At 42.9% G+C, this 16,884-nt stretch overlaps 2 protein-coding genes and 1 pseudogene across 2 annotated transcripts; all 3 read right to left on the bottom strand.

Annotated features, from left to right (window-relative positions):
* Positions 1 to 1,843: 1,843 nt before the first annotated feature.
* Positions 1,844 to 6,926, bottom strand: dcakd (dephospho-CoA kinase domain containing). Its single transcript, XM_069691828.1, has 5 exons — positions 6,449 to 6,926; positions 5,419 to 5,530; positions 3,691 to 3,894; positions 3,229 to 3,316; positions 1,844 to 2,932 (listed from the first exon to the last, which is right to left on the bottom strand). Exons 2-5 carry the CDS (start codon positions 5,528 to 5,530, stop codon positions 2,647 to 2,649), a joined length of 690 nt encoding a protein of 229 aa, XP_069547929.1. The 5' UTR covers positions 6,449 to 6,926; the 3' UTR covers positions 1,844 to 2,646.
* A 107-nt stretch (positions 6,927 to 7,033) lies between these two features.
* pus3 (pseudouridylate synthase 3) lies at positions 7,034 to 10,116 on the bottom strand. The gene is given in 8 exon segments (XM_069691760.1): positions 7,034 to 7,350; positions 7,553 to 7,725; positions 7,925 to 8,034; positions 8,287 to 8,470; positions 8,570 to 8,612; positions 8,615 to 8,849; positions 9,036 to 9,453; positions 10,001 to 10,116. Coding segments are annotated over 7 exon segments (1,425 nt in total). The 5' UTR covers positions 9,450 to 9,453; positions 10,001 to 10,116; the 3' UTR covers positions 7,034 to 7,084.
* An 870-nt stretch (positions 10,117 to 10,986) lies between these two features.
* LOC138616745 (uncharacterized) lies at positions 10,987 to 14,989 on the bottom strand (annotated as a pseudogene).
* Between the last annotated feature and the right edge of the window lie 1,895 nt (positions 14,990 to 16,884).

Below are 16,884 nucleotides of genomic sequence, written 5' to 3'. Positions count from 1 at the left end.
GCCAACCTGCTCTGCCTGGAGCGTTCACGCTCGCTGGTACAGATATAGTCTCGTTTCCACGCTCTGCATCTGGCCTGTGTGTCTGAGAGCGAGAGAGACTGAGAAAAGGCACCCTTGGAAATCTCTGCTGAACAGCTGGCTGCCCAGTAAAGCATGCGACCCCCCTGGATCACAGAGGAAATGAGTTAAAAAAATAAATTAATTAATAATAAATTTAAAAAAAATTAAAAAAAAAAAAAAAAAAACTCCTCAAAATAGACCAAGTTCTTCCTCATGACTCTGGCTGATGGGCAACCCTCGACTGATTATGTGACGATGCGATTGTGTAACGCGGACAAGCATATGTACAGTTTGCATGTGTGACTGTGTTACATGTGAATCTCTCCCTCCCCCCCCAACACCTCGCTGTCTGCCGCAGCCCGAGTCACTTTGCATTAATTCTGCGATGGCTTCATAAAAAACAAAGAGCAGACCAGTAGGGGCTTGAGATGGGGCCAAGTGAGCCATGCAGGCTGGTGGCACCTCAGTGCCAGGATGATGTCAGCACACCTGCCTGTGGGCCTTCAATTTCATGCCTAAGCTCTCTAATGTGAACAAGAGCAAGGACATCACAACTGTCCATCAAGTTCATTATTTCTACTCCTGACGGACCTGTCGCCAACACATCTTCATGTCGGACTTAATGACATGGCTGTCAATGTATTCAGCCAAGCGTATTGGGCTGAATATGATTTATATTCATTATTATAAGTGGCTACAGATACAGCAATTAATTGATCAATAAGTTAGCTGATCATCAGAAATTAATCAGCGACTCTTTAATATCCATATGCACGTTTGGTATTTTTTTTTTTTTTCCCCCAAGCAAAAATAATTGCTCGTTCGAGCTCAGCAGTTGAGAGGATTTGATTGTTTTCTTTGTCATATGTGACTGTAAACACAAATTCTTGGAACCTGCTGTTGATTTAGCTTTTTATGAATTTAACATGAAAAAAAAATATATATATCTGTCCGTCTGTCTATCTATCGATCTGTCTGTCTCTCTCTCGCTCTCCCTCTCTTTCTCGTCAACTCCATTCTCGTGTCTCAAGTCGCTTAAGCGGCTGTAAACAAAACAACAACAAAAAAACAGTGCACGAACGAGGCCCTGGCTACACTGGAACTCCTGAAATATTGGCTGCTGGCTCAAGCGGTTAAATCATTGCCATTGCGATGTCTAACAAACACTTCATTACTGAGCTGCAAAATGTAAGAGAATTAATGACTTTAATACCTCACTAGGGAATAAAGATCGGGGTATCCGTTGCTTCATTTTTGCCAATTCTTTTACACTTAACAAGTGTTTAAGTTTCTCTTCTGAACATAACTTAATTCATAAAATGCTCTTTTTTTTTTTTTTTTTTTACTCATTAAACATGGCACGATTTTGCCTTTATATTTTATCGCAAATTTGACAAAATCGTCTCTACTCTTTTCTTTCGTCACTGAAAAATCAAAAATCCATAAAAAGACTGTTCATTTCAAAAAAAAAAAATTCAGCGACTGGACGGAAAATGTTTCCTACTTCTCGGTCCACAAACGCCGGAGGGCTCCACAACGTCAACATCCCACTTGTGTGGGTTGCGTGTCGACGTTGCACGCTTTGGTTTCTAAAACCGGCTGTAATGTCCCAAAACCGCGTCGCTCTTCACAAAACCATATTTAAGACGAGCGCAGAGGAACTTTTTCTCTTCCCCCGGACAAATGTGAAAACAGCCTCCCGTGGTTTCAAATTCTTCTTCTCGGGTGTCGAAACATGCACGTGAAGCAACACCAAACAAAAAAAAAACCAGTCACAAACTGATGCACTGACACCGTCTGGTTCCTGTTATTTTAAAACAGAGGCGTTGGACCGTTTATATTTGAGGTTACAAATGTTTTAGTTACAAGTGTGCAAAGGAAAAAAAAAAAAAAATCACAGATTTTGTATTTACAGAGGGCAGCTTCAAGTGTAAGAAAATACAGTGATACATGTGAAATCTTGTCAATTCCTACTGTTCCCATTAAAAAGGGATTGTCGAACACATTCTGTCATATAGCGTCACTGTGCAATCGTTACGATCATTCACTGTACATTCTGCAAGCGTCAGTTTGTGCCTACGCAAACGGTCATGTCTCCATTCATCGTACAGTTGCAAAGAATAGTCACCCTTTTCATTTGCTCGTTAGCTCTGATGCGTCTGGTGTTTTTATTTATGATCTATGCGGCCCAAAACGTCTAATTCGGATACCTAAATTTGGTGTAAAAGGTTTATGTTACGACGAGCTTATTTAAGCGCTTTGATGTCCGATCGCTGTTGAGAACATCGCTCGCGTAACTGAGCCGAGACGGGGGGGGGGGGGGGGGGGGGAGTCCAAACAGCAGGTGTGTCGCCTTCACGTTTGTGCCTACGAGTAAAACTAACAGAAAACCGTTCGCGCTAAAGCCCGTCTTGTCAGTGAAGTAAGTCTGCGTTAACTGTCAGCGGAGCACGTCACACCGCCGCACCGGTATTGTGAATCGAATTTCGCAGTGAAATTCCCCCTCGGTACTTTCGACCCACTTTCGCCTGCCTCTTTTCACGCCGCGTTTTGACTCGGGACTAAACCGGCGGTCCTGTGTTAGTGTTAGGACAGAAGGATCTTGGCCGCATAGAGCAGGATCCCCCCCAGGCCTGCGGTGGCGGCAATGGCTATGACCCTGACTAAGAGGAAGTCCATGGAGTCCTCCAGCTTCGTGTGGAGCCGCAGGACCTGCCGCTGGGTGTCCTCCCGGCTGCCCGAGTTCTCAATGACGTGATTGGCCAAGCCGCGCTTTTCATTGAGCGGCATCTGCGCAGCCACGCGCTGCTCTGCCTGCTCCTGGGTCAGACCGTCCCTCTGCATCAGGCGCAGCAGCTGAGTGGCAGGGTCACTGGAAAGGAACAGACAATGGAGGTTATTTATGGTGCAGCCAGACTGTCTTGTTAACAAATCCAGGGGCAGTGAGTCGTACTAATAAGGCACGCAGAGGGCCGGAGAGAGGTAACCGATAACCCATAAAAAACGGTGCTTAAGGGCCAGTTCCTGTCAAAAAACAAACCTCAAAATATTTAGTGGTTTTGGGGGGAAGGAAAAAAAACAAACAAAAAAAAAACCACACACACACAACGTGAACAGTCCAAAAGTGAAACTCTGGAGGTGACGGATGAAAATGAGCTGCGGTCTTACCAGTAAACTACGACGGTGTGGTTGAGGAACTGAGTGAGACGTCTGGTTTCGAAGAGAAGGGGCACATCCAGCAGCACGTAGCGGTACCCTGGGGAGACGGAACATATTTACACTCCAACGCTGCGAAAACGCGCAATAGTTAACTTTTAAAAAGCATACGAAAACAGCTGCACGGGAAGTTTATTTCAAGGCACTTAAAAAAATAATAATAATAATAAAATCTTAGGAATCAATCCACCGAGGAGACATGGCTGTTATAGGATTTCTTTTCTAATGATAATAATATTAATGGTATTTTTTTTTTTTTTTTTAAAACATCTCTTATCCGACAGAGAGCAATTTATAAAGCTCTGTGAGAAACAAACCTCCCAACTGATCAAACAGCCTTCGCTCGCTTTCAGTAAATTTCTCCTCCTCTCCCTCGTTCACCTCTAAGCCAGCCGAACCCGATGCGTCCCTCACCTCTGACAAAGTAGAACAAAATCTCTTTCAGCATCGTTTTGTGAATCTCTGGGTGGGTGATGGAGTTCAGCAGCTTCCTCTTCTCCTCGTTGGCGAAGATGATTTGGCCCAGCTTCTGCCGGTCGATCTGCCCGTTCTCGAGCAGGATCTCGGGCCCGAAGTGGCAGACGATGCGGGAGTAGGCGGGAGTGTGCCGCTCCACAACTGTCATCAAGAAAAACGCAGTTCCATTTGGTATTTTCCATCGCGCTGTCGTTTAAAAAGGACCCAATCACCAATTTTTCCCCACTTCACCTCTGTATAGCCGCATCGGGGAGAAAGTTGAATCGCGTTTAATGTTCTCTGAAGCAGCAAATTCTGCAAAAATCGAAACTTCCTTCTCCTCACTTGTACTGCAACTGGGGGAAATTCCCAACTGTGGAAAATCTCATCCCAGAATATGAGTGCAGAAGATGTTATGGAGGAGGGAAACATTTTACTGGGTTTTTTTTTTGTTGTTGTTGTTTTTTTAGTTTTTTTTTTAGCTGACTCAGCGATTCAGATGTATTTATGCGAGCCAGAGTCGGAGTTCACGGCCGACGAAACGCAGCGGAGATACGGCGGGCGGGGGGGGGGGGGACCGTCCACAACGTGAGCTGCTGAGAGTAAACAGCACCTCCCGGTGCCTTCGCTCGCGTTGCCCTCTGATGCCGGCAGAAACTGAATCATTCTGCTGCAATTAATTTCAGCGTGGGTAGTTTTTCTTGGATGCCGTCGCCGAAGAGAGAGAGTTTTACTCCTCACTTGGACAGAGGTGTTGTTGGGAGATCTTTTCCAGGATGCTGAACATAAACTGGGAAACGCAACAAAAAGAAGAGGCAGACGACCGCTGAGTATTTCAGTCCCCGGGTACGACGCTTGCGGCCGACAAAAGTGGGCGAGGGGGACGAAACACGGCAACGCCGGACATGCGGTTTCCTAAACTCGCCGTGTTGTGGTCGGAGTAGCCTGCTAATGCTTACGATCGCGACCGGCAGTGTCCCGATGCCTCCCCGCCTTCTTTCCTGTCTTTTCCTCTCCGCAGACACTATCAAGTGTTGTTTTTTTTTGGGGGGGGGGGGGAGTGGACGCTATATAAGGGGAGAGACTTGGCGACGGGAACCGAATGATTTGAAAAGGGTTAGGCTTCAGAAGCTCGAGCGCCACGCGTCCTGGTCCACGTAGGCACCGCCGGCACAACTCTACAAGCAGGAAAACTCTGAGGGGGGGGGGGGGGGGGGACGTAACTTTCTCCGGCAACATAGAAAACATTTAGTTTAATGCATTTAGTGCGACAACCGGCTGCATTTGCCGTCAACACCTGAGCGGATGTCCACGCAAAAAGTGGTGACCTTTCCCTTTAAAGAGGATATTCGAAACCGTTTTGGAACCGGCTCATCACCCGAGCGGCAGTGAAATAATTTGCCTAATGCCTTATATTTTCTCCTGCATGCAGCGGTGCACTCTTCACTTACTTCTGTGACCTTTTTTTAAAAAAAAAATTTTTAATTTTTTTTTTTTATCTCCACCGCGGAACTAAAACATCCTCCCTGCAGTCAGCAGAGACATCCTCCGTGATTCATACGCGCTCGAGAGAGAGAGAGAGAGAGAGAGAGGCCGTCGCCCGAAGGGCAATTCGGCCCGATGACACTTTTGACCAGTATTTCATGTTGACTTTGTATTTGGCTGCGCAGAGATAAAGTCACCCACCTTTCCTGGCCACGACGTCCGCATCGATAATGGGGCACCCCAGCTCCCGCAGCATTGAAGACACCGTGCTTTTCCCGGAGGAGATACCTCCCGTCAGCCCCACCAGGTACATCTGAAAGGCAACGACACAGAAACACGCGCATCCGCGGGAACATAAGTCAACTTAAAAACACGGTTTGACGTGGTTTATGCTGAAAATGAGGAGACGGGGGTTTTTTTTATTGTTTTTTTTTTATTAAATTAAAAAAAAAAAACTGACAAGTGACACGAAGAAAAAAAACAAAAAAACGCAATAGACTAAAGCTGGACTTGACTGGTTTGTAAATAACATCAATGCGTAACATTTGGTCCAAGACTGAAAGTTAGGATATTTTTAAGACCTATTTTAATCACCATGTCCATTTATTTATACATTTCAGCTATTTTTACTACTTGGTATATCTTTGTACTCTATTTTGGGTACTTTATTTACCTTTTAATATTGCCTCGTTACATATTTGTATGATCTATGACCAGCATCCCCCCCCCTGAGCTCCTCCATCCCCGTCTTTTATTTTGTCCCTTATTTATAACGTAGTCGTTTTTTGCTCCGTGTGTGTTGTTGTTTTTTTTAAATTTATTTTTTATTGTATAAAGCAGTAGCGAGCAAGTACACTGATTTGAGTCTGATAAAAATCAAAGTATGGAATCAATCAATGTCAGGACACTGCAAATGAAAAAAAGCACTGCAGTGTGCATGCAGCAATTTATGAACACAATACAGTAGCTTCAATAAAAAAAAAAAAAAACTGGGGGAATTTGGAAATCTTTAAAATAAGAAATTGGGTGTTTAAGCTGCTGAGTATATTCAATCGTTTTCAATGACTTCGCACGTTTCTCGCCGTGTTGTTGACATCTTTTAAAGCACACGCCCCCTGCTGTGGAAGTGCTGAACTACACCCCCCCCCCTCTCGCAGTTATTTATTTAATTTTTTTTTTGTCATTGCTGTCAAACACAAGACACGTGTACGTTGAGTTTGTTTTTGTTTACCTTTTGGACGCCGAGAGACCCTCCTTAAATCGACTGGTGGAAACGTGCTGCGGAGCCACAGCGAAACAAACCGGGACCGCTAACAGGCTAACGTTAGCACAAGTGTCGGATCAGGTCCAAACCACCGAAAACACGCAGTCAACCGGCGCCGACGTCATTTTTTTTTTTTTTTTAATCGTCTCTGGTCAAATATGTAGAAAAACCAGACGGGTTGCACGCGGTCGTATTGCTGTATTTTCTTGGTCTGTAACTCTTCGCTTGTACTCTACAGACTGCTAGCGACCTAGCCTCTTAGCTTTGACAAGTGCCACCTAAAAAAAAACCCCCTCCCGACATCTGTTCCTACGTTAACATTAGTTCCGTCTATCCAATTCCAAGTTCCCATTCAGCTCGAGTAACTGCAGTTGTTATAGAAGAAACAAACTCGAGACTACCACTTACTTTTAAAAAAAAAAAAAAAAAAAAGGTGTTTATTTTAAAGCAAAACGTTTTTGTCGATCATCAATTTTTTTTTATATTTTAATTTTTTTTTTTTAAATGTGTTATTTTTGTTTCCCGAAAACAAAAATAACTCATTCGAAGTTTTTGCACAAAATAAAAGTAAATCTGAAAAGTCCATTTTCCGGCGGGAAAATATTAATTTCCCGCCGTCTCGTTGACACTTCGCTTTGGCATCCGTGAAGGAACAGGCCCGCTGGGAGGATTCTGGGAATGTTTGGACCTTTTCCCTCTGTGGACTATCTCTTCGTCGTTCTCCCCTTCCTCCCGCTCCAGTCGGCCTCTTTTAACGTGACGCTGGATCACGGACTCGAGGCTCTCGCAGAGCGGACGCTCACGCAGTGGCTGGTATTTCTTCGCCCTGCTGCCTTCTATCAGCCAGCACAGGTCTGACGACACACCTCCTGCGGAAGAGACCGGTGACACAATTTACAGACGACTCGATGGACCCTTTTCAAAGCGAACATGTTGCGAGGCAATTTTTTTTATTAAAAAGTGGAAATTAACTCCAGTAAAATCCCCCCCCCCCCCCCCCACCCCGGTACCGTAAGCAGGCTGCGTTGGACTTGATTTAAGAATCTTCTAGAATCTCATCGGGTGTCTCACCTCTGGCCCGCAAACCTTGGATCATCCCGTGGAGGACTTGAGCGTGCACCGCGCTCTGTGTCCAGTGTCGCTGCAGCGTCGACAGGACGTAGTTTACTTCTCCAGGCTCCCGTTTCCAGCTCAGGCCGTCGAAGCTGCAGTCGTACAGCACCAGAGGGAAGTCGAATGCCATGCTAGCGACCAGACGCAACGCAAAAGACAAGATATCGTGCCGATGTAATTTAACGGTTACTGTTACTGCCTTTATTTTCACAGGAGATATTCTTTCTTTTTTTTTTTTCTTCTTTTTTTTTTTATATACTGGTGTAGAATTATTTGAAAACAACAACAACAACAAAAAAAGGTCATGCAAAGCGCGACATGTCAATTCACCTGTATTGGGGCTTCCTGGGGTTATTCTTAATATCCAGGAGGTAATCGACGATCTCCGGGGCTTCCAGTTTCTGCCCTATCAGCAGAAGCACCGCCATCATGCAGCGTACCTGCGGCAGAGCGCAACAGGAGATTCACTGCAACAGATCAGCTCCACCATAGTTTGCGTCTAAAGTGCAAACACCAAAAGTTGTCACGCTACCATTGAAACTTTGAACTTAATGTTTATTTGTACTGAAAAAAAAAAGTGTTTTATATAAATACAACGGCTTAAAATAAACACAGTTTATGGCTAAGCGGACCCTTTAAAACTGGACGTATTTGCGGGGGAAAAGGAGCCCTGAGCAACGGCGTCTCGGTACCTGGTGGTAAAGGAAGGCTAATCCTTTGATTTCGAACATGAAGAGGTCGAACTGGTCCGTGCCGGAGACGTGCTGAGGCTTCGCGGGCCCGACTGCGGCTGACAGGATGGTCCTTTCAAACTGCAGGACTCCGTTGCCCACGTCCATTTTACACAGGTTGCGAAAGTCGTGCGTTCCCTCGTATCTGTCGGGCGTCAAGAGGTCCTCGTGTTAGAGCTGCAACTCCAAGGGAGGGGGGGGAGGGGGTCATCGTCGGCGCTTACCATTTCGTGGCTGCACCCACCTTTTTGCCGCCTCCGCCATCAGCGCTACGTCCAAGGACCCCCGGGGAAGTAGTACCGGTACGTGCGGGACCGACAGTCGAAGCGAGCACTGAAGCCTTCCTCGACGGGCGCCCAGTCCAAGACCCTGATGTCCCGCGGCAGGACTCGGTTCAGCATCTTCGCGTAGTCGAGCTCGGGGAGGGCGGCGGCTTCCGACTCGGAGCCGACGTCAACGTTTTCAGGGAGCGTGACGCCCGGTCCGCCGCGCAACTGCGTGGAGCGCAAGGTGATGCTCACGACCTGCGGACAGGGGACAAAATTGACGTCGACCGTGAGACGAAACTCCGCACGTGTCGACTGTAAAACCATGACACAAACTCTTTTTTTTTTTTTACATTTGGCGCACGATCCCTGCGTAATAGAAGTCAAAGTCCTCATTGTTGAATTGGAATTTACGAAGGAGAACTTTCATCCGCATGAACTCACTTGGGAGAAAGCACTGACTCCTTTATCGGTGCGACCGCAGCGGTGGTAGTTGGAGCTCTGGCGGTCCTGAATCAGCCGAGTCTTCAGCAGAGCCTCAAAGAGCCGGGCCTCCACGGTGTTTTCCGTGTTCTCCTGGACCGCGAAGCCCTTGTAGTCCCATCCCAAATAAGCCAGCCGCAGGGCCGCGTGGCGCCTGGCGCGGGAAGAAAAGTCAAAAGGGCGATCGTGTCGCGTTTTCTTCCTGTGCTTTTTACTCCCTTCGGTTTTCCCATCGGATTTGCGGCCGGCGTTGTCATTGGGAGACGAACTGGACTTCGTTTCATCTTCAGCGCCGCTGTCCTCCTTCAGCTGCGACCTCAGCTCCTCCAGCTCTGCCTCCAGCTCCTTTATGCGCCGGACTACAGCATCTGACATGCTGCTTGATGAACAAGACAAAAAAGGAACGATTTTTAGAGAATAACTTAGGTTAGGTCGTTACTTTATTAATCCCAGAGGGGACTTTTTTTTTCGCTACAGCAGCATACAGGAAGCAATAAGATAATAATAGAATAATAGAAAAGCAATAAAATAGCAGTAAAAAAAAAATATATATATAAAATGCACAGTACATACAGTATTTCCAGTACAGTATATATATCTATATATATTATATACAACTTAATATACTTATATAACTTAAAACATTTCTCCAATTATTTTGTAGTCACTGTTACCTAACAATGAAATATAAACCTGCTTGATTCTTCTGACTTGACTTTATGTTGTAATAACAAGTCGGGCAGCATCAACTCTACTTCATTTAATTCCCAGTCAACCAGTGAACTTCCCATCAGCCATTTTTCTACCACTACAACTAACTGGCTCCACGCAGCCTCGTTAAAGGGTTGGCTCGCGGGCGGAGTCAGATCAAAGAGATTTCCCGGTAGGAGTCGTAAAATATATTGCAACAAAATCTACGTCTTTACCTGTATTTTCTGTTTCAATGGTCAACGCTGTTGAACCTCTTGCTTCGCAGTCCGGCTTTCTGTCGCACGCATGCTACTTTCCGTGCCGATGCGTGTTTGCGGGGAGTCGGACCGACTTGGCGAGCGGACGTACTTCCTTGTCGAGGGTTTCTGGGAAATGTGGTTCACTTCTTTAATTTTACAACCGTGAGCGTCAAGCGTGAAAACAAATGTTTACACGTTATCGCGTTTGCACACGGTGGACTTTGTAAAAAAAAAAATAAATAAAAATAAAAAAATCTGCTATAAATACATTAAAAATAATGATACGAATTTATTGGGGTTTCGCATGGGACAGGTATGAACTCATTTCATTTTGGTACAGATCCAAAACACGGGTGAATAAACACTTTTTTTTTTAACTTTCATTAACGTTGCAAAATAGGACATTTGGCCTCCTAAATGCCATACATCTTAAAATCCAGTTGATGGTAATGAAGTTAAAAAGTCACAAAACATAGGCCATTCTTTACTCTATATCACAATCCATTTTAAAAGGTACCAGTCATCCTCAGTGACTGGTGACTGCACTGCTGGAAGAGTGGACGATTGATAAACTGTTAATGTAAACAAAGTGAACGACTCCACAGCACCCAAAATATATCACACATTGATGAATCATATCCATACTAATCAGGAAATTTGAATGTCATATTAATATAGCGGGTGTTTTTATTTTTCCATAGACCATAAATAGTCACAACTGGAGAGCATGAAAGTGTGAATACGTAAGATGCTTTTCGGCTGCTGATCGTATCACATATCCCCGATATTACAATCTTATAGATGCAGTGTGTAAACAATAAAGCGTAGTGTGGAAATAATAAAATGGAAAAGCAAATAGAATAGACCAAATCTCTTTGTGATGTGGGAAAATGGTTGTGATGATGCACTAGCTGAGGTTTTCATGGCATGTCGTTTTATGTCCAGAGACAAGCGCACCCCGACTAACACTCGAAAAACCTGTGACAGGAAAAAGGTTAGAAGTGACTAGCAGCAAATGACCTCGGACACATCCAAAAGGTTCTTTTCTCTCTTAAAAAAAATGTAATTAATTCTGGATTTTACTACCTGGGGCAAACAGGATGAGACAGGCTCTAATATCATTCACATCATCTCCTACTTACTTTTCAAATGTCTGCATTACCATTACTTAGGCCACATCAAAACTTTCACATGTAAAAGGGGTTGAAACTGAGTTCAGTAAATTTCTGAATACATGTAATTTTAGTTTTTCTTCTATAAATTTATGGCATTTCTGTTTTGTCAGACTGTTCGGAGATACGTTTATATTTGGCCTGTTGCTGGGGACAACCGATACAGCATAAATTTGCCTTTTGGGCAAACACTGACTCCGGTACAGCTGTCTTGGAAGTTTTGGATTTACATTACATACGATGGCAATATAATGCACAATCTTCGGGAATGACATTTTCGTTTGCAAGACAATTATTAGACATCGTATCTAAAAGGGTGCCCAGTTTAAAACTGTGACTCCAGGAGCAATGTGGACCCACGCAAAATTCATTAACAAAAAGAGCTTGAAGGCCCAGATACAGCACACAACTCAGAAGAAATTAGATGAAATTGGTTTTAAGTTAAAATGAGATTTCACAGCAGACTTTTGTGTGTTCTGTCCACAAATTTCTCTCTTCACCATGCTGAAGGAATCTGGCACAGCCTCATGGTCTACCCAGCCAACACTTCTGGACCAGTCGGTGTAGCTCTCTGCACCAAAGCGCTGTAACACTGAAGATGCATTTATTACATATTGGGTCTGACTGATCATGATGCACAATAAGAATCACATCTTCTTCAAATGTAGTTTAAGAGGCCAAAAGTTCTCTAGCTCAGCTATAAAAAAAAAGAAACAAAAAAAATAGGCACTCTCGTAAAATAATGCCGTAGAGACAGTTTTCTCCCCATTCATGCTGTCTGTTAAAGATGCCCTTTGGAAGATACACAGCTGGTTTATTGACTAACTTCTAACTGACATTCTTCCCACTTTACATTGTCATCAAGACCAAAAACTCTTTCATTACATATATGGACATGTGACTGCTGTGCCCAGACTAACTTAAGGCATCTCTTGCAAATACAAAAGCATGAAGCTCTGCACGTCACCCCTTCCTGAACTCTGTCTGTTCTCCAGGCTTTATTCAAAGACAAGCCCCGTGCTTTGGTGTTGATGACACTATTTATCTGCAGAAGGGCAGTCCGCAGAGAAAACTAAATAAAAAATATTGTCATGACGACAGAACTTTGCTTTATTTAAAGTAATGCCACCTCTGTCAAGCATTGTTAACGTTTAGAACTTGATCTCAAATAATTCCCTTTGGGCTGCATTTAAGTGTGTCAGCCTGCTAAGAAGGATGTAGAAGGCCATTATCAGGATGACGGTGAATATTAAAGCCAGAATTTAACCTGTTTGAGCAAAATGAAAATGTGAAAAAATATAATTTGAAAATACAAAGCATGTCGAAACGTCTTTGGTGTACATTACAATCATTCTGGACATGATTCTCCATTTCATTTAATTCCTGTGCCGTGCAATCGCCCGCAAACATCCAAATACTAACACCTAACATCCCACTGACATGTTATTAATAAAATCTATGCTGGACTTACAAATCCCACCATAGAGGAACTATTAATGAATGCCCTAATGTGGCCCAACAGAGATATGGTGGCTGTGGTGACACCCACTGCAATGAGGACTACAGTCGTTTTAGACAGGCTGATCCCTGCCAAAGTTCTTATCTGCGAATATGTTAAGTATTGCAGCGCTCTGACGGTGATGAGGTCCACCCCAGACACCTGAAAAACATTCACTGGACATTAACGCAGTGCTTTAAATAGCAGTATTAATCCTAACAAACTCAGTTCTGCTGGTGATGTAACGACAGTCTGCTGCCAACCTAAATCACTGTGAGGAAGAAGCCAAGAAAAGTAAAGAAGGTGGAAATGTGATCTGGCATTATTCACAATTTCTGAGTAAAGTAGGCATAGAGAGATGAATATGAACTTTAATTTATGAAATATTCAAATGTAACTCAACAGACCAGTCGGAGGTGTAATCATTTTATCAAAATAAACGTTTTTTAAATATTATATTTTTTTGGAACGCTGGTTAGTATTTGGGCCAATTATTGATTTTCTTTGTTGACATGTAAAGGCCAAACCCAGGACCCCTTGCTGGTTTATGTGGCCACGACACTGATTATCTTCTATATTTGTCACTTTTGCGTTTGCTCTGCACATCCATGAAAGCCCACAAGACCACCTAATATGAATGTGTTTGATTTGTTTGCCAGGACAAATTAATTCTCTTAACGCTTGATGCTGCAAATTACTTCCACTCCCCTGCTTCTTCTCTTGCATTCCCAGTAACGGAGTCAGGAAAATAGATTATTACAGAAACAGCATGCCTCCTGGAGTTCTTCAAAGCAGTTATTCGACAACCGCACATTCTCATGAGAGTGATGTCAATTTTGTCAAAGATTTTGATGCGACAGTTTTGTAATCGTGTCATTAATTTGATAGACTGTTCACTCATAATCCAAAACAAAAACAGTTTAGAAAGCAGCGGTCCATTAAAATAAAACAAAAAAACTTGTCATTAAAAAAATGATGAGCAGGGAGGAGCTCAAAGTCTTTCTTTAGTTCTACCGTCGTTACTACTTGGGTCTCCTTGTGGTTATTTTGTGACTTCCTGGTCTAATACAGTGGCCCCCTGTCGTCAGTTTGCACATCTCTTTGCAGTAGTTTTCTTTTCAGACATTTTGTATCGCTGCGGTCATGTCGTGTCTTTTTCTGAGATGTTTTGCAGGTGAATACCAGGAGTCTCCTCGCCTTATTGGCCCCTCGGCTTCTGCCTGTTAGTCCTGTTCAGCAATTATGACTCCCTATACTGTGTACATGTTTGGATATCGACACCCTAGATGCATTTTATATCCACCACAAGTTTGCACGAACCCTTTTCGGCATCGTAAAATAAGCCGTGCTGCATTTGTTTGAGTGCCTCCGCGTCATTGACAGCTGTGGCTGAGAGGCTTTTATGTTTTCAGGTTTTCTGTCTGTCACATTCTTGTGAACACGTTGTCTCCGGAGCGCCTTCAGAGAATTTCATCAAGTCTGGTTCAAACGTTCAGTTGGACGCAAGGATGAACTGAATAGATTTTGGGGGTTAAAAGTCGAAGGTCAGTGCGGCCCCTTGTCCATCCCAGCCATCCATACCAGTCGTGACATTTCAGGAAAGCCTTTAGGGAATTTCTTTAAATTGGATGTTCACTTGGAGTCAAGATTGAACTGATTACAATGGAGTCACTTTGACCTTATGACAACATTTCACACAAAGGTCTGATAATGAAGTGATGACGCAATTCATTGGTAAGAGAATGTGGGATAAGGAAAGCGACAGAGAGGAAAGGAACAGAAAGACCAACAAACAAACAATACACAGTTTGCATACTATTCATAATGCATATGTTTAACAAACCAGAAAAATACACGGGCATATTGTCAAAGGATTTTTTTTTTTTTTTTAAATCTAAATTTTAGAAATGTATTATTTATCTGGGGAAATTCTTTATTGCCAGTAAAATAAAACACACCATCTTCCCAATATAAAACACACTTTAAAAAAAAAAACCATTTAAAAATGCATTTAAATATTTGATAAACAAACAGAAACATAACAAGAGAATATGAATCTTTGTTCTTGAAGAAATATACATTTTCTTTTCTGTCACAGCTCAAAGTGTCTGACAAAACCGCAGCGGTGCGATTGTTGTAACTTGCCTCGGGACTCCTTCCATCCCTCCGAGGACCAAGTTTGTCCTCAGAGCTCCTCCAGCAACACATGGATGTGGCGCTGCTGCCGCAAACCTGGTCCGACTCCACAGGCTGGAAAAGGACGGCGGCATCTGGCTGCAGCTCAATAATCTCCATCCCAGTAACCTCGGAGTGATCGGCAGGGATGCTTGCGACACGCTGCCAGAGTGTCCTCTGTTCCTCACATCTCTTTGTGTTCTTTTTCTGGTTCCATCTTCTCAGTTTTGCCTTTTTCTACTTCCTTAGAGCTCAAGCGAGAGTGCATCAGGCTGTAAAGGACCATGCTGCTTTCTAATTTCAGATTTTTTTTTCTCTCTATCTTCACCTCTGTCCTCATTAACTACTGAATCATAGCAGGCTCTTTGAATGTATAGGAGGAAAACACTGTGACATGTCGGCTGAGTCAAGAGGTTTTATCCAAAAAGGCGTTAGAGGACCGACAGAGGCTTGTCTGTCTGTAAAGAGACTTATCTATCGCAGTACAAGTCATTTATGTGCACACAGTATGTTGTGTCTTTCTTTGTCTCATTACTGACTTTCTGTCCATGACGCCTTATCTGTCTGTCCTTTTTGACTGCATAGAAATTCATGGCTGAAGAGATTAACGCATAGTTTAACGTCGAAGTTTACCTTGTGACTTGCAGAATCTAAATGCAGGACTTGGGTGAACTTCATTAGTCCTGATTTGACTGTGTTCAGCATAGTCATGTCATTTCTGCAGTGTGAGGTGCACAACCACAGGAGGGCCCTCTTTGCCTTTTTTCAACGTTACAAGCATTTAAAACATCTGAAAACTGGTGTAATAGTCACTAATATCTGGCCTGCATTTGCTCCCGTTTCATGAGATGATGGTGTCTTTGAAGGAGTTTGTGGGAACAGGATGCAAAGTGGTTTACACAGAGCCTTAATGTCATTGAAGGATTTAATGGAAACAGGAAGTAAAACCATTACCATAGTTGGAGACCTTCGTCGCAGAGCGAGAGAAGATTGTCCTTCCCTCTTCCTGTTTTGAATTCCACGAGATTTGGTCAAAACCTTGTCTGATTTCTGTCTAAATAGAGTAATTATCTTGGAAAGAGATAGGGCTGTGTTGCACAAAACAATAAGATGAAAGCACTTTATGCAATAATGATATTATTTTAAAGTGGAAAGCTTTATACAAAGGTCAGGTACTGACTATTCTAAATCTTTTTTTTTTTTTACCTTATATGGTTCTTTCGAGAGAATGTGCCAATGTTGAGAGAACAACAATTTTCAGAGGGGACGTCACGAACATTACTTTGAGCTACTTTTACTTATTTATTATCATTAAACAGTAAAAAAATTATCTGATCTGTGAAGAAAGAAAGATAGAAAGAAAGAAAGAAAGAAAGAAAGAAAGAAAGAAAGAAAGAAAGAAAGAAAGAAAGAAAGAAAGAAAGAAAGAAAGAAAGAAAGAAAGAAAGAAAGAAAGAAAGAAAGAAAGAAAGAAAGAAAGAAAGAAAGAAAGAAAGAAAGAAAGAAAGAAATACAAATGTCCTGGACAGAAAGAAGGCTTCAAAAACATAGAAAGAAAGAATGTAATGTTTGTTTGTTGTGTTTCCAGCTCTAACGTAGCTTCAAATTTTCCACTGGAGTGCAGCAGCTACAATTTTTAGGATTTGTATAAGATTTATCACACAAATAAATAATCAATCTAAAAATGTACAAACATTTGTCTCCTTTTCTTCAGCTTCACTCAAGTTACTACCCTCTTTCTCCGTCTGTAAACAGTTAATCTTAAACGGCGTCTGCTCCATCAATCAACATGTTTTGAGAACTGGGGATATGTTTGGAGTCTATGTGAATTATGCGCCCCTACCATGTGGTACTACTTACACAAAACAGGCCATGTAACTTGTTTTCTTACATTCTTGTACTAACCACTACAGAGGTAAATGTGTCCATTTAAAACCACAATTTATTTATCTCAGGGTAGCATTCAGAGAAGTTATTATGCAACTATTTCTATTGACATTTTTGTGTTGTAAGTG

Source organism: Brachyistius frenatus, unplaced genomic scaffold (genome assembly GCF_029030835.1).
Source record: "Brachyistius frenatus isolate BFR_SWC_R1_liver_20210118 unplaced genomic scaffold, ASM2903083v1 Contig_11, whole genome shotgun sequence".
In the NCBI taxonomy this organism is placed as follows: domain Eukaryota; kingdom Metazoa; phylum Chordata; class Actinopteri; family Embiotocidae; genus Brachyistius; species Brachyistius frenatus.
This window is presented reverse-complemented; position numbering and strand designations above follow the sequence as displayed.

What these genes read in the sequence shown, in the direction of transcription:
- dcakd (XM_069691828.1), bottom strand. Translation starts at nt 5,530, where the DNA reads ATGTACCTGGTGGGGCTGACGGGAGGTATCTCCTCCGGGAAAAGCACG. An exon ending in GGACGTCGTGGCCAGGAAAG is followed by an intron (nt 3,895 to 5,418) that starts GTGGGTGACTTT and finishes TCTTGATGACAG; the next exon opens with TTGTGGAGCGGCACACTCCC. An exon ending in TTTGTTCTACTTTGTCAGAG is followed by an intron (nt 3,317 to 3,690) that starts GTGAGGGACGCA and finishes CCGTCTCCCCAG; the next exon opens with GGTACCGCTACGTGCTGCTG.